Here is a 23,870-nt window from a genome sequence, read left to right as displayed (position 1 = left end):
TCCCTGGCTTGGCCACCCCAAGGGTCAGGATCCAAGAGAGATGGCCTTTCCCTGGCCACCTGCTCATAGGATTCATGGGGAATAGGAGTGGGAATACCCTCAGGTTTCTTACACTATGCAATTATGAGTGCTGGCGGAATGGCAGAGGGAGGTCAATGCAAAGCAATGTGTACAGATGGAACAAGCGATTGCGGGGGAGTATATGTGGAAAATGCCATGGCTGAGAAAGGAGGCTAGATACAGGGGACTTAGAGAAAACATGATAACGAAATGTACATTAGAGATTTGGGACAAGGTAAATAGAAGGTATAAGCTGGCCTTGTGGCCATCGCCAAAAACACCATTATTTAGAAACCCTGCTTTCCCTCTGGGAATAGAGCATAGAAGGTTTGAAAGATGGGTAGTAGGGGGGCTGAGGCAAATTAAGGACATGTACGAGTCAGGAAATTCAAAACGTTTGAAGAATGTGCCCAAGGATTTTGGTTGCAAATGCAAGACTTCTTTGCGTATCAGCAGATCAAGCACTGGGCGACAACCCCATCAATAACAGAGGGAACAACTGGAGTGGGAAAGTGCAAACAGAGTGGGAAAGGATAAGAGGTGTTGCTAGAGGTGGAGTGGGGGGCTGTAGCCCTGGGTCTTTTGGTTGTAGCCCCGGATAGAAGTTTATGGGCTACAACCAAAAGTCTACCTAGCCCTGAGTCCCGACATTAGAGTAGCCCCAAATTTTTTCCATACCTAGCAACACGCCTGGAAAGGATAGTGACTGACAGCAAGACTAGCATCATCTCGGCCATGTACAGAATCTAATTGGGAGGGAAGGTTCATAATCAATTGGGCACAAGGAATAAATGGGACAGAGACATAGGTAGGCAACTCTCAGATCACGAGTGGGCACACACAGCTCAACAGGTGTTCAGGCCATATAGATGTCTACAGAATCAAGAACTACATTGTAGGAGTGTGCGGAGATGGCACTACACACTGAGGAAGATGAGCAAAATCAATAGGGAGATCCCACCCAATGTGCTGGCACGAATGCGGGGTGAAGGAGATGGCAGGTCTCTTATGGTGGGACTGCCCATACCGCCACCACTTTTGGCAAGAGATCAAATTGGGAATTAGCTGGATTTCAGGGTTTAATCTCACTTTAGACATGGCATTAGCACTGCTCAATATTCCCATGACAGATGAAACTAGGCTCAGGTGGAGGTGTGAGAGGTCAGTAATGCGAGGCAGACAACTGTTTGATGTTTGATCATAACATGCCATTTTATTAAAGAATAAATGGAGTAAAAATGCCTCACTATCCCTACTCTTCTGAGGATTTCCCTGGGTAACCAAAGCTAAAGGGAAACACTCTTAACACAGTATGTCTGGCCCTCACACTGAACAAAAAATACGCAGAAAATATATGACAATTCAAATAACATAAACTACATTATCAGTTCCTGGAAAACCTCCCAATAACCAGGGTGAGTTCCCTTCCTCAGGATTCACAGTACTTCGGTTCTAATGTTCAACCAAGGAAAATAATAATAAAATCCTTGTAGGCAAGACAGTCTCAAATCATTCTTGATATTTCAATGTCAAGTAAAGTTTTGTTAACCAAAGTTCCACCAATAGCAACTCTTTTCTCCTTGATGAAATATGGAGTTTCACTTCCTCAAAACTGCACCAATGGTAATCCCAGCCATGATGCTCTGTCACCACTTCTAATAATCCAAGAAGATTTACCGCATTTCACAAGAGATGCAACAAATAAACTTTGTTCTTGGCTAACGGTATGTCATTAGTTAGTCTATTAGGATTCTCAATAGGTATATTTGTCAGATTGATTTCATGGTGTTCCTGCTTCTGCTTCAACAACTCCACTTCTACTTCCGTTTACCATGAGAACAGTCTCCTTTGCCTCATAGTAATCTACTTCATTTAGGAAACTGAAATATTGCATCTAAATATCTGAAACATCGTCCTCTCTCCCACTATCCAGTGTGAGAAACCTGAAGATGTCTCCCAGACTAGTCCACGGGGATCTGTCATCCAGTTGGCCAGGACACGGCCATCGCTTTTGGATCCAGTTCCTGTGGGTGGACCAGTGAGGGAGGATCACCTGGACGGGGGGTACTCGGGGAGTGGAAGTGGGGCACTGAGGTGAGACGCAGTATCCCCCTTCTTATAACACCTTTTCTCCATCCTACCATGTAGGTTACTCACTTTACCCCCCCTTTTCCGACACAGACACTTTCGCACACCACGAAAGACGACGGACAAACACCAGAGCCGTTTACCTGACATGTCCCAACGCAATGATCAGGCAAAGTCAGGCAGTTGACCAGAATCACACACATCTGACGGCCCTTTCCCTTCCCCACAGGGATTAAAGGTTGAGCACGACAGCACAATACGAGGAAGGCAGACTGCACTACGAGAGAGCTAACCCAGCATGGCAGTTCAAGAGGGGGAGAATGGCAGCCACAACCGAAAGGGTGACGAGTAGAGACGCAACCTTGCCCTTTCCAAAACATGCCTGCACAACCTCCGTGGAAGGAATCGTAAAACCGCAAACAATAGCCAACATGTGTTGTAGCAATGCCAATGTTACACAGGGCCCTCCTCTGCTGATAGCCAAGCTGGGGAGAGACGCTTGCCACCGTGGTACCGATCTTGACTACAGAGACGAGCAAAGCCAATCGGTTCATCACAGCCGGTGAGTCGAGGGGAGAGCCGATAAGAAACCGAACTGTGTTGAACAAAAGTAGCAAGTGGCTAATTAAAGAAAGTACAAAGAACTGTTGATATGAAAGGGGAAAACCAGCTATAGAGGAGTCAGGCACCATGTGGGTGCTTACTCAGGAACATCTGGCCGATTACCCTAATGTTCAAACTACTGTTACCAGAAGGCCTTGCGAGAAGCACGAGAAGGGGGTCAAAGTGGTCATACAGGTGTCTAGTAAAATCCTCTGTACAGTCGAATGTCTTTGCCCGGATGATGATTGGAAAGCTAAGGGATGTGAAACCCGCATCGTCAGAAAGTAGAAGGAATTGTGTGATTTGTAAAGGTTGGCAAGAGTGAACCTGACGGAGGGATGCCGGTGAAAAGGGGGCGAAGCCTAAAAGTCCAGATGAACACTTTTGGTTATTATTTTTGGAACACATCAGGTCCTCGGAAGCAAGAGACTTTTTGTAAAAAAGAGACTTAACCACTGAAGGTTCTGATACCTGAGTGCGGAACTGTAGTCTTGTGCTGGGAAAGCTTGAGTGTGTGCTGTGCTCCGGAGTCCTGCCTTGTCCCGTGCTCAAAAGTTGGGGAAGGGAGACCCTGACTACCGCATCCTGACTTATTATTTGTGAACACTTCTTTATTTCTTGTGAATCCTATCCCACACCCTTTTTGTATTTAGTTGCAAAGACTGGCAATAGGTTTTTCTTAGTATAGGCCCTTTTATTTGACCAGACGACATTAGTGCTGCCTTATTATTATTTGATGGTCGTAGCTTGCTCCCATTTTAGTTTTAAGTTTAGATTAGGCATTTTTCCAACCCGCATATACAGTTTAATAAACACCCCTTGTACTGTGATCAATTGTGTCTGTCTTTACTGGTTCCACCATGTGTTCCTTACACATGGAACCTCAAATGTAAGTGTGTTCTCCCATTGCCTGCATCTGCGAATCCTAGGCCCACCCTTTCACCCACGAACACCCAGCAATCACTGAAAGCTAGTACCAATAACCAGGCCACTGCTGAAGTTAACTAAGAACCAGTCACTCACCTCCCATATCCAACTGCAATGCCCTCTTCCAACTCATAGTACCTCGCCAGAGCCCCACCTAGACAGTCCGCGCACAGATAGAGGAACACCAGAACCTAACCCACTAAGTGGACAACCAGCCATAGAGGACCTCCAGCTACCACATCACAAGAGGATAGGAGTCGAATCCAACCAAACCACACAAGGCCCTAGAGGCGGGCTACCAACCCTGCAACATTAATACTATAACAATCGTACTACCAAGGACCATAAAATGCCCGGAAAAAGAGTTGGACACCACCAAAGAAAATCGGAATAAGGAACAAACCAAACAGATCCACACCCTTGCACTCCTCCAGTAGAAACCGCTGAAAATACAGAGCACACCCCAACAAACACTGCAGCCAACAGAACACACATCATGAGAAGAGAAAAATCCCTATATTTCTCACCGTACCTCTCCACCACTTCAACGACTCAACACTCCAACGCCACCGACAGGTTCAGACATGCGTACGGCCAACTGGAACCCTGCAAAAAAAGAAGAGGGCCCAAGAAGAGAAAGGTATGAAACCAAAGTCCTCACTCCGTACATCACAAAAACACAAGGGCACCGCCAGCAACCCCATAAGAACATGGAAGACAATGAACCAGAAGAATTAATCAACCCAACCATCAACCTAACAGACCACCTTAACGACGAAGCAGACTCTGCGGATCACCAACCAATCTAGGACAACAAGCACTCCAACTAAACAACTGCAAGACAAAACAGGATCAAAAAACAAACCTAACCACGTCAAAAAGATCTATTGCAACTGTCATGGCCACAGGCCCCAGAACACAAAAACCACACCATCTAGTGATGGGGACAATGGGTCACTTGACTCACTTATGTCCCTTTGGGACCCATAAACACAGGGGCCCTGGCTGGACTCAGTCCTGGCGCCTTTGGCGCCAGGCTCATATAGAGATGTGAGCAGGAACACTTTATTTCAGTGGAGCATTGCTTTTACTTTATTTCAGTGCAGGGGTGCTTTTATTTTACAAGAACTTTCCAGAAGCTGAAAGCCTTTATTCCAGAGAACATCCCCATGTGCTGACTCATCGGGTGTGGCTCCCTAGGCCTGGACTTCATGTGCTGACTCATCTGGTGTGGCAGGGTGTGGCAGGCAGGCTGAACCCGGTGTGCGTGGCTTCAGAAGCTCATCTCCATCCTTAAGGCCAGTGCTTTGCGTTACTGTGCACTCGCATGCAACGTGGCGCTCACCGCCGCTTGGTCCAGTTTACTTACCCACAAAACCAGGCGTTCTCCTGCATACTCACCTCCAGGAAACCGGTGCTTCTTTGCTTCATCTGCAGACTCATCTCCTGACATCCAGTGATCTTGATCCCGACGCCACAGCACTGCACTCTGCATCTATGTACTCGGACCCTGTGAAGAAGAAGAAGGACAAGGTTAGAACATCAGTCCTAGGGCCGCCCTGCATTTGAACCCAGAGCGCCCCTTAGTTAACAACTTACCAGCTACTGTACCGCTGCAGCTTCGTTCCTCTTTCCCTCCAGCTGCCGCCTCGAGCTCTGCAGCTTCTGCCGGGTCGGCAACATCACCTGCAAGGGAAGAAAGCAAAAGAGCAAACATCGAAAGTGGAACGGACAGCAATACAAGACAACAAACTTTACAATACAACAAAAACGGACGAGGAAAGACAAAGGCAAACAGGAGCACTTACCTGAAGTATAGTGGCTTAGTCGCAGCAGGCCTGGACTACCACGTGCAAGGGACCAGTGAAGGAACTCTGTCCAGATCATACAAGCGCCCCTGCCAGAATCAGCAGGACGGAGTGCTCGCCAAAACTAATCAACAGGTGAGCTTTCCAGGGACTGCGCATCCCACGGGTACCACGGTTTGGGAGAAGGGGTCTGGAAGGGGATCAGGCGCACAAGCTGGCATACTCACGCCCCCTATTCTCCACGGAGGAGCAGTCCCGAGCAGCATCACCTATTACCACCAGTCACCACATAAGCGCAGAGGGCGAAGTCGGACCCGAGCGACCTCACCCGCCAGGAGGGCTGCAACCATGCCCCAACGCCTCTGCAGAGACCAGGAGAGCGTAACAGAACGCAAAGCCTCTTCGAATCTCTGCCTGGGCATTATGGAAACTTCTGAAATGGACCAGTTGGCCAGATTACTGGGAGAGTTACGGCCTGAAGTTCATGCCTCAAGACAGGAAACCAATGCATTAAGGAGAGATCTAATTGTGAACCGGGAGCGGACAGATGAACTAGCAAGGCAAATTCTCCAGGCACAGGCAGGCCAGGTTCCACTGCCGGGGTATGCCCCTCCTGCCGCGCCTCCACAGTCCACGGCAGTACAGGTGGTTCTTCCAGGGGGAGTTCCCCTTGCCCCCTCCAGAACGCTTCACAGGCGATCCGAATGAGTATGCCATCTTTATGAATCATTGTCACCTACATTTCTTGTGCAGACCTGGGGCATTCCCCAACGATCAAGTGAGAGTGGCATTTGTACTCTCATATTTGGGAGGTAGTGCAGCGGACTGGTCAATACCCTTGGTAAACCAGGATGATCCTTTGCTTCGAGACATCGGAGGTTTCCAGCGTGAAATGGAAAAACTATTTGCATGGCATAATCAAGGGCGGGCTCTAGACAATGAACGGTTATCACTACGGCAGGGTAATCAAGACTTACTAACATATATCACTTCCTTCAATCGTCTGATAGCACAAACTAACTGGCCAGAGGAGAAAAGAACTACGCTCTTTTACCGAGGCTTGCGAGGGGAACTTTAGGACGTATTGGCCCAAGTAGTAAATCCCCCGGAAAGATGTGCTGAATACATCAACATGACATTGCAGCTCGATCAGAGATTGCAGGATCGGAAGATGGATCGGGCCAAGGCCGTGCGACCCTGTGAGAATCGAATTTATCACACAATCAGTCCGAGCCAATGCAAATCGGAGGCTTGCGGAGCCCACTCACCAAGGCAGAAAGGGAGAAAAGGAGACAGCAGCAGCTTTGTTTGTACTGTTGTAAGGCAGGTCACTATCTCCAAGAATTCCTGGTGAAACCTCCCAGGAAAGCAGTTGGAGTAGCTGACAAGGGTGAAGAAGAAGAACAGGACTCTGGAAACTCCAACACACGGCAAGCGTAGGGGCCTACTTGTCGAGCGGTGAAAAGGAACCTATACAGACCTCACATCTAGTCATCCCTGTGCTCCTGGTAAACCACAAGCAACCATCGAAAATACATGCCTTGGAGGCATAGATTGACAGTGGGGCTGTGGGAAATTACATGGACCAAGATCTGGCTAACCGGATAGGCCTTCCTCTCCGACAGAAGCAGGTTTCAGAAAATGTCACAGCTTTCGATGGATCTCAGCTATCATCCGGCCCAGTGATGCATTACACCGAGAAGGTCACGCTTCTGTGTCAGGACGGTCACCAAGAGGACATCACCTTCGAGCTCATCGGCGCTCCTCGGTTCCAGATGATATTGGGAATGCCCTGGCTGGAGACCCACAATCCCAGGATTGACAGGCGTAAACGAGTTCTGACCTTTCCCCAAGACTGTGCCGAGACCTGTTATAGCAAGGGATTCTCATTAAAATGTCTTACGAACCCAGCTTCGTCGAAGAAAGAAACCATACTGGGCCTCACCAGTTCACTACCACCTGAATACCTGGTTTCCAAGATGTCTTTCAAAAATAGCAAGCAAACACCCTACCTCTGCACAAACCGTATGACTGCCAAATTGATCTGGTACCTGGAGCTCAAGTTCCTGGTAGCCGGATTTACGCCCTAACAGAACAGGAAAACCAGCATCTAAAAACCTAACTCAGTTAGTATCTGGCAAATGGCTTCATTCGTCCGTCCAAGTCCCCTGGATCCTCTCCCCTCTTTTTTGTGCCTAGAAAGGAGGGAGACCTGAGAACTTGCATTGACTACAGAGCACTTAACCAGATCACGGTAAAAAACACTACGCGTTACTGCTTATCCCTGAGCTCTTGGATCAAGTCAAAAACGCTATATATATACAAAACTAGACTTATGAGGGGCCTACCATCTAGTAAGAGTAAAAAAAAAGAGACGAGTGGAAGACGGCCTTTCGCATGAAATATGTCCTTTATGAATCGCAGGTTATGCCCTTTGGACTATGTAATGCCCTGGCGGCGTTCCAATTTTTCATGAATTACGTGCTCCGCAAACTGTTGGATGTCTGCGCTCTTGTCTATATTGATGACATTCTTATCTATACGACCACCAAGGAGGACCACGTCAACCATGTCCGGGCAGTTTTGGAGAAACTGCGGCAACACCGGCTATATGTCAAATTGGAGAAATGCTTCTTTCATGTGACAGAGGTAGAATTCCTCTGCTTTATTCTAACACCACGGGGCGTATGCATGGACACGCGCAAGGTAGACGCTACCCTTAACTGGCCCTCACCGACATCCATAAAGGGAGTACAGAGTGTACTCGGGTTCGCCAACTTTTTTCGCCGGTTCATTCCCGGGTTCTCCCAGATCGTGCACCCAATCACCTCTTTACTACGGAAAAATAAACAATTTAATTGTTCCGCAGAGAAAGCCTTCGAGGAACTAAAACAAGCATTTACCACAGCACGAATTCTACATCATCCTCGACCAGAACTTCCATATGTGGTCGAAACTGATGCTTCCAACATAGCAATGGGAGCAGTCCTGTCACAACGAGACCCCGAAACAGGTCAGTTGCTTCCCGTGGATTCTGGTCTCGCAAGTTTTCAGCCCCTATCAGCAATCACTGATAAAGAACTGCTAGCAATTAAAGCAGCGTTCAAAGCCTGGAGACATTATCTTCTTGGAGCTGGACATACAGTCAACGTTGTCACGGATCATCGCAATCTATAATATCTGAAGACCGCTAAAGCGCAATCATCTCGCCAACTCCGCTGGGCTCTCTTCTTTGCAGAATACGACTTTGTCGTCACCTATAGACCCGGAGTACGCAATGGAAAAGTGGACGCCCTGTCTCGCATGAGTGAGGGAGAAGAGGCATTCACTACACCAGACCCTGTGGCCATCATCCTTGAAGGACGAATCCAAGGCATGATTGCCACAGCCATCATTCTAGACAACTTAAAATCGGACCTGCAACACTTGATGAGTCCACCAGCACAAAGGAATGGCTAAGGAAGGGAGACCGGTATACGATCGTGGACAACCTACCATACTACCCAGGACGATTGTACATCCCGGATAAGAAATTACAGAATCAAATCATTGCAAACTATCACGATTCATTAGTAGAAAGCCATCCGGGAATAGCCAAAACCTAAGCTAAAATAAAGAAAAATTATTGGTGGCCAACTTGGCGAAAGGACATTGTCCAGTTCATCACAACCTGTGGCACCTGTACACAACACAAGTCCCAAAAACAAAGTCCTGCCGGTCTGCTACGTCCTTTAGAAGTACCCCCAGCACCTTGGCATACGCTATCAATGGATTTTATTACAGACCTTCCCTCCTGTAATGGATACAATAGCATCTTAGTCGTCGTAGATCTGTTTTCCAAAATGGCACACTTTATTCCCCTGAAAGGTCTCTCAACTGCTTCTACTCTGGCTACCGTGTTTTTGGAACAGATCGTCCGGCTGCACAGGTTCCCATCAATATTGCCAAAATCGACCTCTGGTTATCTACAAGCCATCACCCCCAAACCGACGGCCAGACCGAATGGACTAACCAGACCCTTGAGCAATACATAAGGTGTATGCTGCAACAAACCGAGGATACCTGGAAGGACATACTTTGGTTAGCAGAATACGCATATAACAACTCCATTCACACCAGTACGGGACAAAACCCATTCTACATAGAGTACGGTCGACATTCACGGACATAGGTTTTCGACCCACTCGAATCATTAGAAATGCCCGCTGTAATGACCTTACACAAAACATCACCCAGGTTTTTAAGGAAGCAGCAGAGCATCTTGCCAGAGCCAAAAAGAAACAGAAGCAGTTTGTGGATCGACACTGAAGGGAAGCTCCCAACTACCAAGTCGGAGACAAGGTTTGGTTACCATCCAAAAACATTTCCCTGAAAGGATCACAGATATCTGGGACCCTACACTATCAAGGCTGTGATCAACCCTGTGGCAATGAAATTAGAATTACCGGCCCACATGAGGGGGGCCGCTGTTGCGCACTGTAAAGATGGCTGCCTGATCTGTGAGCTCCCACTCCGTCTCAAAATCCTGCAATTACTAATCCTCTTTGGAGCCGCCGGAAGACTCAAGAATCGAGGTACAGATGCATTAAAGACCCATCCTTGGTCCCTGCAAATCCTGGAGTGCTGCGGCGAGAAACGCTGGAGTTTGGGGGACTAGAAGTTTTGCCAGCCCCTGATACGGGTGCGATCCGCCTAAGGGCTCCGTGAGGAAGTAGCTGGAGGCCGCGGTCGCAGTCTAACGCTGGCCCGGGAGGGGGCGGGGCCCGTGCATGCGGTTTGCGCCCTGTGGCTGGATAAAGAGTTCCCGAAGGGTGCTCCGGCTGTAAGGAAGAGACGGCGTCGACACCATCACAGCGCTGCTGTTGTGGAGCCCCAGAGATCCTACACGCCCTGCGATGCTCCGTTGGGGAGCGGCAGAACAGCAATCCCGTGGAGGGCACTGGGACCAGTTGGAGCGGGGACGTGGCCTGCTGCTCACCTAAGAAAGGAGAACTACGACGGCGGCTGCGGGTAAAGAGACCCAGCGGTTCACCGCTCGACAATACAAAATCACCTGAACTGCTGTGGGATAACGCTTGCAACGATCCTGCTGGGGGGGTGCGTCCCTCGCCCGCCCTGAGACGCCGGCGGTTCGTGCCTACCATCGCCCTTGGTTTCCCGGGACGTAGGGGAGACGACACATGCAGAGACAGACATCCGAAACCACACGGGACCGTGCTGACAATTCTGCGGCCCGGAATATAAACTACATGTGCACACTTCGGCGGAGTCTGAGCTGGTGCTGAGCCAACATATAAAACCTAGCCCGCGACCCACACCCGACCTGCACACGCCAGGAGAAAGAGGTTTGTGTTGTAGATGTTGGGAAGGACGAGGTTGTTGCTCCCGCTTAACCAGGTTGCTGGCCACTAACCTGGACCGCGGTTGCGGTGCGGGCTGTGCCGGTCTGCCCCGAGGTACACACCCGACCCCTATCCTCCATTGACTTATCAAGAGGTGTTCACTGGTCAGGACACAGCACTGAAATAGGGGCAAGGCAAGCAGAAACCCCTTTCTGACGGTTTAGCTATCCTGGACACTGGAAATCCTGGGACGCTCCTCAGAGCCATACTATTGAATATTTATGAAGTAATACGTGGGAGGACACAGTCCACCAGAGTTGATACACCAGGAGCCAGGTGACTCGGCGGAACGATATACCAAACTCAGAAGAGGCAAACACGGGCTACGGCCAGGGGAAAGATATTATAGCACAGCATTCTGCGGCCAGTGACATGGGCGAACCCCAAAAACCAGGAAAAGGGGGCAAGACCCCCAGCAACAAGAAGAAAGGCCCTATGGACGTATACACTGCCAGCCAAACACAATCTACCGCTGCAGATATACCCATCAACAACAATGAAGCTCTGAACCTGGAGAATGGTGATAAAGAAGATAGATTAACAACAATCGTACAAGATGGATGTCGGGCAGTCAATACGAAGTTGGATGACATAGTTTCCACCATTGGCTCCCTAAAGGCCAGGGTTGACAAAGAGAGTGCACGTGTAACTGAAGCAGAACATAGAATAAGTACCAACGAAGATACGATTGCACACCATAGTCAAGATATCACCCAACTCAAAGAGGCTATGACTAAAATGCAAAATAAATGTGAAGACCTCGAATCCAGATCAAGACGCAACAGCATCCGAGTGGTAGGCTTTTCGGAAACATTCGGAAAAGGCCAAATGGAAAAACAACTTGAACTGCTTCTTAAAACGATATTCGGCCAGGAAGCATTTTCCGAACATTTCTTGATTGAGAGGGCGCATCGCGCTGTGGCCCCGGTCCCCAAACCAGGGGCACCGCCACGTACAATAATTGCAAGGCTCCTTAATTATACAGACAGAGACTTAATCCTGCGTATGGCTAGAGAGGCTGGAACACTATAACATGAAGGAAACCGGATACACATATACCCAGACATTTCCGGCTGGTGTTCAAGCAAGTCGAAGATCCTACGAACTGGTCAAAAGACTCCTAAGGGAACGGCAAATACCATACGCTCTAATGTTCCCCGCCAAGATGAGAATTCAGCATGCGGGCAGGGCGCATTTTTTCGAGTCCCCAGCTGAGGCCACGCAATACATTGAGGCTTCTATACCCCTCCCACCCAGGGGAGGTAGACCGGCTCAAAACAGACCCAGGCCAGAAGATTAAGGTACATTTTTTAGTCAAAACGCTGTCTACACTGCTACACCCTCAGGGATACAGTCCTAGCGGTTCCTCGAACATGGCGGCTCCACTCCTTATGATTGACGGAGTTGTGGAAACGATTGGGCGGTCATGTGACACAACATGGCTACCCCTGGAATGATCCAAGAGTTTTGTTGGGTACATCGTCGAGTTGGGGTTGATGATGATGAGGGTGGGTGGGCAAGGGAAGGTAAGGGGAGTTGGTCGATCTTTGGTGGAAAAGATTTCGCTGAATGGAGAAGTTCTGGTCACCTGGAGAAAAGTGACCCAGGTTATAGTTTGACTATGGTTAACAGTTTGTTTTATGTTGAAAAAGTGGCTGCATTGGGAGTGGCGCTGATCGACTGGTACAGACGGCACAACTCTAATGGTCATGGATTTGGAAAGATTTGTTATTTCATAATACTGGTGATGGGATGAGAATAAAACTGATTACTTGGAATGTAAGGGGACTGAATAACCAGGTGAAAGTCAAGAAAATTGCTAATTATGTTACTAGACATGGCCCTCTGGTACTAATGCTGGCAGAGACGCACACAATGGGAAGCAGTAACTTACACATAATGCCCAAATGGGGAACTCAGCGTTTCTACACAGACTATTCTACGCAGACCAGAGGGGTAATTACTCTTATCCACCCAAGCTTGGGGTTCGGACTGGAGGGGCAACAGGGAAGATATGTGGTTGTACGGGGCAGACTCGCTGGACAAGAAATGCTTCTGGTTAATACATATGGGCCTAATATAGACAACCCTTTGTTCTATGTGAATGTATACCAGTTGATCACTGCCTATGGTTTGCCAAATGTGATATGGGGTGGCGACTTCAACGTGGCGCTTGACCCTGTGTTGGATAGGTCCTCCAAGGTTACTAGAGCCCCTAGTAAAACTGCCTCCACCCTGAGTAGCATTCTTTCACAGTTGTCAATGGTAGACACCTGGCGTATGATACACCCTAGGGACAGGAGATGTACCTATTATTCCTCGGTTCATGACTCTGAGTCCAAGATTGATTACTGGTTTGTTGCATCAATCATGTCCTCTGCGCTGCAGAATTGTGAAATGTTGCCCCGTACGTTCTCTGACCACTCCCCAGTGATGATAGAATTGAAGATTCAGGACGCCCCTTGTCCCGCTAAAAGATGGAGAATGCCGAGTGGAATGTTGGGTGACCCTGGGGTGGTGGAAACACTACATGTTGAGATAGCAGAATTCTTCACTAACAATGTGGGAACGGTAAGCAATCATTTAAAGTTTGGATCAGGGGGGTACTGCTGTCCAAGTCAGTTGGCATGTTAAAGAACGTGCACGCTGAACTGACCGACATTGAAAGTAAACTGGAGGTATTAGAGGGAAGATATGCTCGAACACAGACTAGGGAACTACTAGCGGATATACATACACACTTACAGGAATTCGATAAGTTGGCCTCTAGAGAAGTGCATTACCTGGCGCGCACGTAGGTACGGAGAGGGTAACAAGGCCGTCAGGACACTCTCTAATCTTATCAAATATGATAAAAAACCACACCAAATAACTATTATACAAACAACACAGGGGGAGGTACTCCTAAGGGAAGAAGAGATAAACAAAGAATTTGTCAAATTTTATACCAAGTTATACTCGAAACAAGATAAAAAATCGCCTGCAGACATTAAAAATTATCTTGCAGCCCTCAACCTTCCCCAACTCTCAGAGGCTGATCGTTTAGCGCTGGATCAGCCGAGATCGGCAGAAGAGGTTACAGAAGCTATCAAAACATTATCTTCGGGTAAGGCACCAGGGTCTGATGGGATAGGGGCGGAATGTTATAAAGAATTCCGGGAAGAACTTGTCCCGATACTCCTCCAGGTGTGGGAGATATCCCTTGAATGCAATATACTACCCCCAAATGGAGGGAGGCAGTGATCACAGTACTCCCCAAGCTGAGACGACCACCACAAGATGTGTCTTCCTACAGGCCCCTATCACTGATAAACTCGGATGCTAAAATATTTGCAAAAGTGATGGCCAATAGACTTTTACCGGCGGTCCCCGGGCTGGTCCACCCCGATCAAAATGGGTTTATTCCCGCCAAGTCCGCAGCCCTGAATCTCCGCAGGCTCTTCGGGCTAATGGCACAGATAGACCCCAAGAGAAGTGCAGCCGCTATATCCTTAGATGCTGAGAAAACCTTCGATTCGGTTTCCTGGGTCTATCTCCTTAAGGTACTAGAGGCATTTGGGATGGGGCCTAGCTTCATTAGGTATGTTAAGCTACTATATACTGAACAGGGGGCTCGTGTTCTGACCAATAGGTCCATCTCTGAACTCTTCTTATTGGGCAGAGGCAGCAGGCAGCGCTGTCCGTTTTCGCCCCTGCTCTTTGCATTAACTATAGAGCCTATGGCAGCTGCGGTGAGCCTGAGACACACTGATGAAGGCATACATATAAAGGGGTCCGTCCAATTGATTTCACTATACGCCGATTACACCTTACTATATATTTGTGAGCCTAAGACAAATAATAGCTCCCATAATGGCGGAAATACAACATTTTGCTGCCTACTCAGGGTACACGGTTAACAGAGCCAAGTCTGAAATATTTCCACTCGCGCCCTGAAGCGCTACACGGTCTTAAATGGTCGGATCAACATATCAGGTATCTGGGGATTCTGGTGTCAAGGGATAGGAACACACTATACCTGGACAATCATGAGGCTACTCTGCAGACCATCACCGTGAAGCTCCAGTTATGGGGGCGCTTGCCGATATCTCTACATGGCAGAGTAGCGGTCCTTAAAATGATAATCCTGCCCAAGCTGCTCTATCTGTTTGTCAATATTCCCATATGGCTGGGTAGAACCTTCTTCGCCAAGCTCTGTTCCATGGCAGTGACGTTCCTTTGGAATGGGAAAACTGCTAGGATTAGTTGGGAAAAGATGACTGAGTCATACTCCACGGGCGGTATAGCGGCTCCTGACTTTGAGCTATATTACCATGTGGCTCAAGCACAATTTGCAAAGCATTGGTATGATACCGCGCAGGAGACACCCCATGCACTAATAGAGGAATATACCACACACCCCACGAATATTCAATCAGTCATATTTGATACACAATACAAGGACACGTGTGAATACAACCCAGTTAGCTGTACGGTTAAAGCATGGCAAGCCATACATAGAAGATTGCACATAGAAACACCATATAATCCAGAGATACCTCTTTGGAACTACCCAGGTATACCCCCCAGGCATGACAGCGCAATACAAGAATCCTGGGACCCCAATATGGAAATGAAAATTGGTAACATGTTCATAAATGGCAAATTTGCGACCCTGGGGGAAATATTAAGAGCGTTTGGAGGTGGGCCACTCAGGACACTTCAATATTACCGCATGCGGTCTGCATTTAAAAAAAAATTGCCGCTATTTTCGGACGAACCCCAGCCACACCCATGTGTACAGATGGTGACTGCTGCAGGAGGCTTGGGAATATCTAGACTGTACGCGGAGGTGCAAGCCCAAACCCCCACTATAAACCAGGTAAAAAGAAAAATGGGAAAGAGACTTACAGGTACGCATTGAGGACGAGAAATGGCATAGATATTGTTAGTTGACTAAGAAGGTCTCCCTAAATGCTGGCCTGCGGTTAATCCAATTCAAGATACTGAACAAGCCACATTACACCCTGCTTAAAATATCGAAATTTACCCCCAGTGCGTCGGATCCATGCCCCAAATGTAATATGCCACAGGCAGGAGACTTTCATATGTATTGGGAGTGTCGGGTGGTGATGAACTTTTGGAAAGAAGTTGCTGAAATGCTTGAAGAAATTAAACAGATCCCCAGACCTGAAGCCCCAAAAATATTTTTTTGGGGACATAGGCAAATGCTCCGAGAAAACTAGAAGATTGTTTAATGTTACATGTGCAATTGCAAAAAAGTGTATCCTATTGAAGTGGAAAAATGTGAGCCTACCCAATATCAACCATTTTCTTTGTGAACTGACGTATGTAAATGAATCAGAAGAATAGTATGTAATGAACCGACCCACAGCCTGCACACCTAAAAATATATGGGGCCCTTTCAGAACTTATTTATGTAACCTGTCCTCTGATAATGACGAATCTGTATAATTCTATGTAAATGTCATAACCATGATGCCTATAATTTGTTTTGAAAATGTATGGTGTAGGTGGTAGAGTGCTATGTATCCCTATGTTGCCACTAATAAAAAGAGTTTAAAAAAAAAAAGAATTACCGGCCCACATGCGTGTCTACCCAGTGTTTCATGTCGTCTATCGACATCAGATTGATCACAATTAAGACAGCGCTGCTGGTGGGCCTTACCTCAGCGCACAGGATCAGCGAGATTCAGGCCGTCGTGGCCTCGGAACCCTATACCATGTTCCATTGTGACAAGGTGGTGCTCCGCACTCGCCCTTCGTTTCTCCCGAAGGTGGTGTCTTTGTTTCATCTCAACAAGGAAATAGTCCTACCAACTTTCTTTCCGAACCCAAAGGATGAGGCGGAAAAGGTATTACACTGTCTTGATGTTAGGAGAGCCCTGAAGTTCTACCTGGACAGGACAAATGGCTTCCGCAAGTCAGATGCTTTATTCATCTCCTTCGGTGGGTCAAACCCAGGTTGTCTGGCATCAAAGGCCTCGATAGATAGGTGGATGGTTGCAGGCATTCAGGAGGCCTACAAGGGACAGTGTAAGGAGGTGCCAGCAAATCTTCACGCTCAAGCAGGCAGGGCCAAGGCAACGGCTGTCGCCTACCAGAGGCATGTGCCATGACAAACAATCAGCAGGGTGGCCACCTGGGCTACCCCCTGATCTTTCTGCAAGCATTATTGTCTAGATTGCACGATTGGATTCAGACAAGCCGTCCTGAGGAGCCTGTTCTCTTAAGGTCTTCAACCTCTCACCTTACTGGGGCTTCAATCAGTGGTAATCGCTCATGCAGTATGGAGAAACGAGGACAGGATGTAGGGGTAATTATAAATTACGCACTGTAGTGACTAACATACTCCTAGTCCATAATGCCCTTTCCTTCATACTTCCCATCATCCTCTCCCCCTTAATAAAGCAACGTTGTTAGGCAGTTTAATCTAGGCAACGCGTCAAAGGGGACTGAGGTGTGGCAGCGGAGTCCAGACTCAGGAGAGAGCATGATCCCGGGGCCACGCCCCCGCACGCAACACATTTTAAAGGGGAAAATATTTGTTTTTCTGGTGGAAATGATTCCGTTCCCGGCCCTAGCGAGGGACGCCCATGCAGTATGGAGTAAAGGGGACTATGGACTAGGAGTGCGTTAGTCACTACAGTGAGTAACATATAAGTTCATCGCATTCATTGAACCACTGGCACTTGCAGCTTTAACCCCAAATATGTTTACGATATATGAAGCAGACGTGGGCGATGTCCACCATGGTATGATACAGGCATGCTACAAAATATTTGGGCCCTGGCACTTACTTTCTTAAAAATTAAGCACTGAGTGCAAATACTAAAGACCGACAAGTACCTGCCCATTTAAAACACTAATTCCTGTGCCTCTAGTGCTAGACTTTCTTTTTTCAGCACCCTCTCCCATCGTTTGTCATCAACCAATTCTATACAACAACTGGCTGGGCCAGGTGAATTAGCAATGATGCGCACATCCACAGCTGATGCGGCTGTGCCGGTGAACTGCATAGCATGCACATGCATCGTGCTGTGCACAGTTGTGGTATACAAATACATCTTTGTAAAACTGTCTTTAGTCAGAATTACATTTTGCTCAGGACTGTGAACACTGGAGTTACCATGAACGGAATGTTATTGATTTACTAGACAGATGCATTTTATCTGGCCTCTGGAAGCTCTAGTCTGATGTGTTTTTAACCCCTTAAATGCTGAGGACGAGTATGCCCGTCCTATTTGAGTAGACTTTCATATGGCTCAGCATTTAAAACAATCTCTTTATTTGTATTGCAGGCTAGCTTGGGCAGTGGGAGCATATCCTTTTGTGGCATGTCTCTGGATTGGAACGATGTTCTAGCCGATTATGAAGGTAAGATCTCTGGAGACGTTTAACACTAGAGGACGTTGTATTTGTTGTCACTTAGTAACACAGACAGTAGGCGATACGTTCTATTAGTTTGCTTCTTGGTAAACATGTATTCAACGTATATTGTCGCTGCCACCGGTTGAGATATGTTGAGTCTGGATTCTGCAGAGCCTAGTAAAATAAGGTTTTTGTTTTTTCCAGGGCTTTCCTTGCATTTTTTTTTCAAGTGATAACAATTTACATATGAAAAGGCCTTTGTCGGAATCTTCTTGAATCGGCATGTTTTTTTAAAGTAATAACAAGGCAAACGTGTGCTCTTTCTACAGCTCGTGAACCTTGGCGCCAGACCACCTCATGGGGCGATATTGTGGAAGAAGAGCCCGCACGGCCCCCGGGACATGGAATACATATGCACGAAAAGCTTTCGTCACCGTCACGCAAAAGGTTTTTTGTCTTTGTTAAAGAGCTGCCAGAGGGCATACCCCTCTGTAATGTCTGTGCATTGCCAAATAGTTGCCATACTGAGGTATCACTACTCTTCCCATGGTTGAGTGTCACCTTCATGATAAACCTCAGGCAGAAACTCTAGATACAACTTCAACATTTCCTCTTGGGCCTAATTACGTGAGCAAAATTGGTTAGCCATTTTTGGACTAGGGAATTTTGAAATAGAGTTGAGTGTCTGGGAAAACATTAAACCCTTCAACTTCACAATAAATCGAGCTGAATCTGTGCACACTTTATTTGTAATACGCTTGAAATGATATCGTAGCCTTCACTAATGACACCCTTTTTGATTAATCGATTCAGAGTGGGCTGTTGTGTTTTCCCTTTACAAAGCGGTTCATTACGGTCCACAGTGTACCAATACTTTTGTGCGCAGTTTCTCAATGTCGCTCTTTATGTTCTCAATCATCATACACATTTCAGAGCAATGTAGAAGGCCAAGCATTAGCAAAATCAGCATAGCTGCTGAAATTTTGTTCATTCATTTTTCTTATAGAATTTTCCATGCGCAACGGGCAAATGGCTGTCTGTTCACATAGCAAAGTAGGCATGGGCTCGAGCCCCTCATTTAGGGAACGCTTTCCTTGGTTGAATCAACAACTGTATGTGCGCACCTGCACTTTAGAAAACCATGGGTTAAAAGATATCGTCTTGGCATTAAGTGGCCCAAAAAGTGTGCTGTGGGGATCTTGTTATAGTATGATAGTAGGCTCCTCTTCTTCGAAGTGATGATGGCTCTGTGGGATGAAAGCTGGGTAGCACCTCTGGTTCTGAATGGTACCTCTCCTATCACACTCCCACGCATTCATCTCTTTTCGTCAACTGCTGCTCTCAGACTTGTACCTTAACCCTCTGTTGTAACAGGGATCCGTTGCTTGCCAATTCGATTCGTAATGTAGAAAATATACATACCAGCCCTCACTTAATCCAAAAGTATACATCCGTGTTCCTGGCTTGTTCACCCAAGGTTGTCCGAAAAATGAAACACATTTTTGAAATGTACAATCGACATGATGTGGAAGGAATTTTTGGAATGAAGAAATGGGTGTGTGCCAGGCTCGGGCAGGCCTATAGGGCAATGCCCGAACCAAAAAACAAAATGCTAGTATGGGCCAGTTTTTTTGGGTCAAAGTGGGCCACTTTTTTGGGCCAATGTGGGCAAGTTTGATGAGTTACTTCACAATGCGGCTCGTTGTTTTGACCATTGTTGCTGAATAAATATTCTTTAAATTGTACAATTTGCAATACATTTGATCACAAAACCACCCCCTGGGTACTATTCAAACAGTCTGACACAAAAGGAATGAATCACCATAATTTGCAACTGGGGGCCACTTTTTTTTATTGCTGCCCGAGACAATTTTATGACCCAGTCCTACCCTGTGTGTTGCCTTGTGACATTTCAATGTAACAGCATCATTTTGTTGACCATTTAAAAGAACAGTTTTGAACTGAAACGAATACTGAGTTAGTGTTTTTGTAATCAATTTTCAAACCAAATACCTCCTAAATGGGGCATGTCGTGAACCAAACATGTTTGCGAGCCTCTACTTGGAGTGGAGGACTTTGTCTTGGAGATACATTGGGACTGATACCTCTTTGGACAAGCCCCCAAAGTACTCGCCTTTACCAGATAAATGATCAAATATTTATTTTGTTTCCTCCTCAGAACAATTGCAGAATCTAAAAAGAAACATGAAGAGAAGCAACTGAAAGCTCAGCAGTTGAGAGACAAGTTGCGTGAAGAAAAAACACTAAAACTTCAAAAATTATTAGAACGGGTGAGTGCATCCTCTTAAGAAAAACATTTCATTTAATTATTGCTTTTTGCCCATCTCTATGTAATTGGCATTCTTGGCAATCTTGACTTCACAATTTAAAGTTGTTATAAAAAGACCAGGTTGCAATTTTTGGGGCTCTATAAATATTTTTTATTTCCTCCCACGTCCCTGACAACGGGTGCTTCTTACACATGCTTGTTTAGGAAGGTAAAACTAAATGAGAAGGGACCTCACTTGTAAAAAATGTAAGCTTTCTCATTAATTTTGAATTCATATTTGAGATGGTTTATTAGAGTTAGACCTTCTAGTGCATGACAGTTAACAAAAATAGATGTCATTACTGTCCTTTTCCTGATGATTGGGGGGCTAACAAGGGGTTTCAAGTGACTGAAAGCTTATATAAATCGAGAAAATGCAACGGAGATTGGGCTCTAAGACATATATAGAATCTGTGCTAGCTTGGTAGAATTTTAGACATTCCTGTACATTGAGTTGTGTGTATTTAAAGAAAAGATTTCAAACCCCTGCATTGCCGTGTATTGTATATAGCTTCCAGAAACTACGTGGGAGGTTCCAGCACTTTTTGCACAGTACACTATGGGGGTAATTCATAGAATTTAGCGCAGAAGTAGCGCACCCTGCTGGTGCAGAGAGGGAGCGTGCGCCAGCCGCGTGTGCCAAAACCCATTCTCACGCACAGCGTATTCATGGATACTTACATCCATAACCAGCCGTGGCACAGCAACCCTGCAGCAGTGCCAGTTACGCCCCCAACTCGCCCCGTGCTGCAAACACATCGCACAAATCCCCTACATGGGGTAAAGGCCAGTGGACCAGCATACAGCCCCCCAACTACGAAATCGTGCAAAAAACGCCACTCAGCCCTCACGGGCCAACAAAATCGTGTGTAAAACTCCCTGCGCACCCATTGGAATACGCGTACCCCACTCGCGCCAACGAAATCGCATATAAAATCCCTGCGCAACCCTGGAATACGGGTACTCCGCTTGCACCAGCATAATCACGTGTAAAACTCCATGGTACTGCTTGCTTTCTCATCTGCGACGCACACCGCATTCAATCCTCAGGGTGTTGTCCTTATCTTTCGAACCTCTGGAACAGAACCGCAGTACTTTGTAGCCTGTTCCACTGCTACAATGACTCCCGCGCTGTACCACTCCATGTACTGCCGTTGTCTGCTTTCCTTGCTATCCGGTCTTCGAGAACACACCATTCGGGGTCCGCTCTGCTGGGCTGGTGTTCTGCTTCTCTTCTCACAGAATCTTGCCTTGCGGCTAATTCCTTTGTCTGATACCAGCCGCCATCTTGATTGTCACCGCAGCTTAGATTCGGCCAACTTCTCCAGCTCACGTCCTGTGTTGCTATTTACAACAAAGTGCGGTTCCTGTTACGCTTCATATCTTCATGCTTCTGTGGTTACGGCTATGTATTCCACAGCTGATTTCGAGCGTCTTTTTTTCCATAGGATCATAAGAGGATCAGCAGGAGCTCGTTGAGGCCAACTCCTTTCCCATTTGCCGCACCCTCTTGAGCTATGTTTTTAGTAGCTCCAGAGATACAGACCTGGATGTGGACCCTCTTTTTTGGAGTGGATGGATAGACGGTATTGCTTTTGGAGAAGGTGGTAGGCCAGTTTGTCAAAGGATGAGCTTGAGGGCTGTCACTTCTGTTGAGCAACTCTACACTTGCGTTACAGAGTGGCTAGACCAGAGTCGTACCAATTGTTAGGCTTGGTGGCAGATTTCAGGAAGATCCTCATGACAAGGCCAAGAATGTCAAGAGTGTTAGAAATAGCAAGATGAAGATTGTCAAGGACAAAGTCAGTGGGAGAGTCAATAGAGGGGGAGACGGGGGGATGAAGATGGAGGCAAAAGCAGCAACTGACACTCATTTCATCGGACGGATGACCAATAAGGAAGCTGGCACTGCTGGCGGAGGCTTGGTCAGGGTGTCGAGGGGTCCCAAGTGGGAAGAGAGGAGGGAGTGGTCAGACCAGGAGAGAGGAGGAGAGATAGGGTTGGCGTGCAGTAGATCAGCATGGATGAAGAGAGAGAGAGAGAGAGAGAGAGAGAGAGAGAGAGCAAAAAAAAAGAAGAAAAAAAAAAAACCAACAGGAGAAGATTGGGTTGAGAGCCCCGGGCCTTGACAGTGCCATTATGATAGACATTGATGATGCACCTAGAGGATGAGAAATGAGCCAAGAGTACTTCCCATCTAGTGCCACCATTCATGGGTGAGGAAGAAAAGGAGAGGGAGTAGAGCTCAGATGAGGATTCCGTAGGTCTGGAGAGGGTACAGAGAAGAGGATATCAGTGATGGTCTATAAAGAAGTAACACTGACATAGGTAGGCCAGGATTAGAGGCCAAGAATCTTTTTTGAATTGTTTTCATCCAGACTTCGTGAGAGAGGAAGGATAGGTGATAGATTAACAGTTCAAGAGTAGATGGGGGAGATGGCGAGTGCCATGGAGGTGAAAGAAAGAGGAATAGGAGAGGCTGCACAAGACATGACACAAACTCACCAGGCGGCCTAGCAGCCGAGGGAGACAGGTGGATGCACAGATGTAAAAAAAACAACTAATTTGAATTTCTCCAGCATGGGGTCTGGCATGGATTCACATGCTCATGAATATTCCCCGTCGTCAGGCCGGGAATCCTCGGTAAAGAAAAAATCAGTATAAGTTTTGTTTCTGATCTGTCTTTCTCAGTAGTAACCAATCACTGGTCTCTGGGTCATACTGCCCCCATCCAATGGCTGCCCTCTCCCTAAGCCCCGCCTCTGGCAGCCATCTTCAGATTTTTACCGCACACTCAAGTGTTGGGAGTCCTCGTGTTTAGCTCTCGAGCTTTTGCTGCGTTTTTCACGCTTTTTCAAAGAGAATTTCTCATTTGTCGGTCAAATAGAGCCTCAAGCTCCACCGTCTCTACATCCGATTAATGGGGATCCGTGTCAGATTTTTCTACGCCCCTCAAGGGTGAAGATTTCGTCGAGTTACGCTTCTTGGAGGATTCCAGAAGTTTCTGCGGACTACCCGAACATGGCCCAGGAGAAAGGAAGTTCGATGCCCGGAAAGCTGTTCAGGGTTTGCCCTTGATGCCAGCTGCAGAATGTGTTCAAGGAGGGCGAGCACTTGAAATTTTTCTACTGCCTTTATGAGGACAAAACGCACGTGGAGAAGGACTGTGCGTTTTGCAGGAACATGTCGGAACGTACCATCAGGGACCGAAATCTTCGTCTCTCTTACTGGCTGGAAGGAAAGAGCCCGTCAGGTGAGAAGAAGTAGTAGAAGTCCGAGCGG

At 47.1% G+C, this 23,870-nt stretch overlaps 1 protein-coding gene across 5 annotated transcripts in view; it reads left to right on the top strand.

Annotated features, from left to right (window-relative positions):
* The window catches only part of SCAPER (S-phase cyclin A associated protein in the ER), a 4,210,252-nt gene that overhangs the window by 1,537,002 nt on the left and 2,649,380 nt on the right, over positions 1-23,870 (top strand). For all 5 annotated transcript variants that reach the window (XM_069624455.1, XM_069624453.1, XM_069624454.1 and 2 more), the window contains exons 11-13: positions 18,190-18,265; positions 18,589-18,706; positions 20,439-20,550. In XM_069624455.1, the coding sequence (XP_069480556.1) occupies positions 18,190-18,265; positions 18,589-18,706; positions 20,439-20,550 (306 nt within the window). The remainder of the gene's footprint in view (positions 1-18,189; positions 18,266-18,588; positions 18,707-20,438; positions 20,551-23,870) is intronic.

The sequence above is a fragment of the Ambystoma mexicanum genome, chromosome 11 (assembly GCF_040938575.1).
Source record: "Ambystoma mexicanum isolate Mex_15411 chromosome 11, UKY_AmexF1_1, whole genome shotgun sequence".
In the NCBI taxonomy this organism is placed as follows: domain Eukaryota; kingdom Metazoa; phylum Chordata; class Amphibia; order Caudata; family Ambystomatidae; genus Ambystoma; species Ambystoma mexicanum.
The sequence above is the reverse complement of the archived record's forward strand: the minus strand, read 5'-3'. Positions and strand labels throughout refer to the sequence as shown.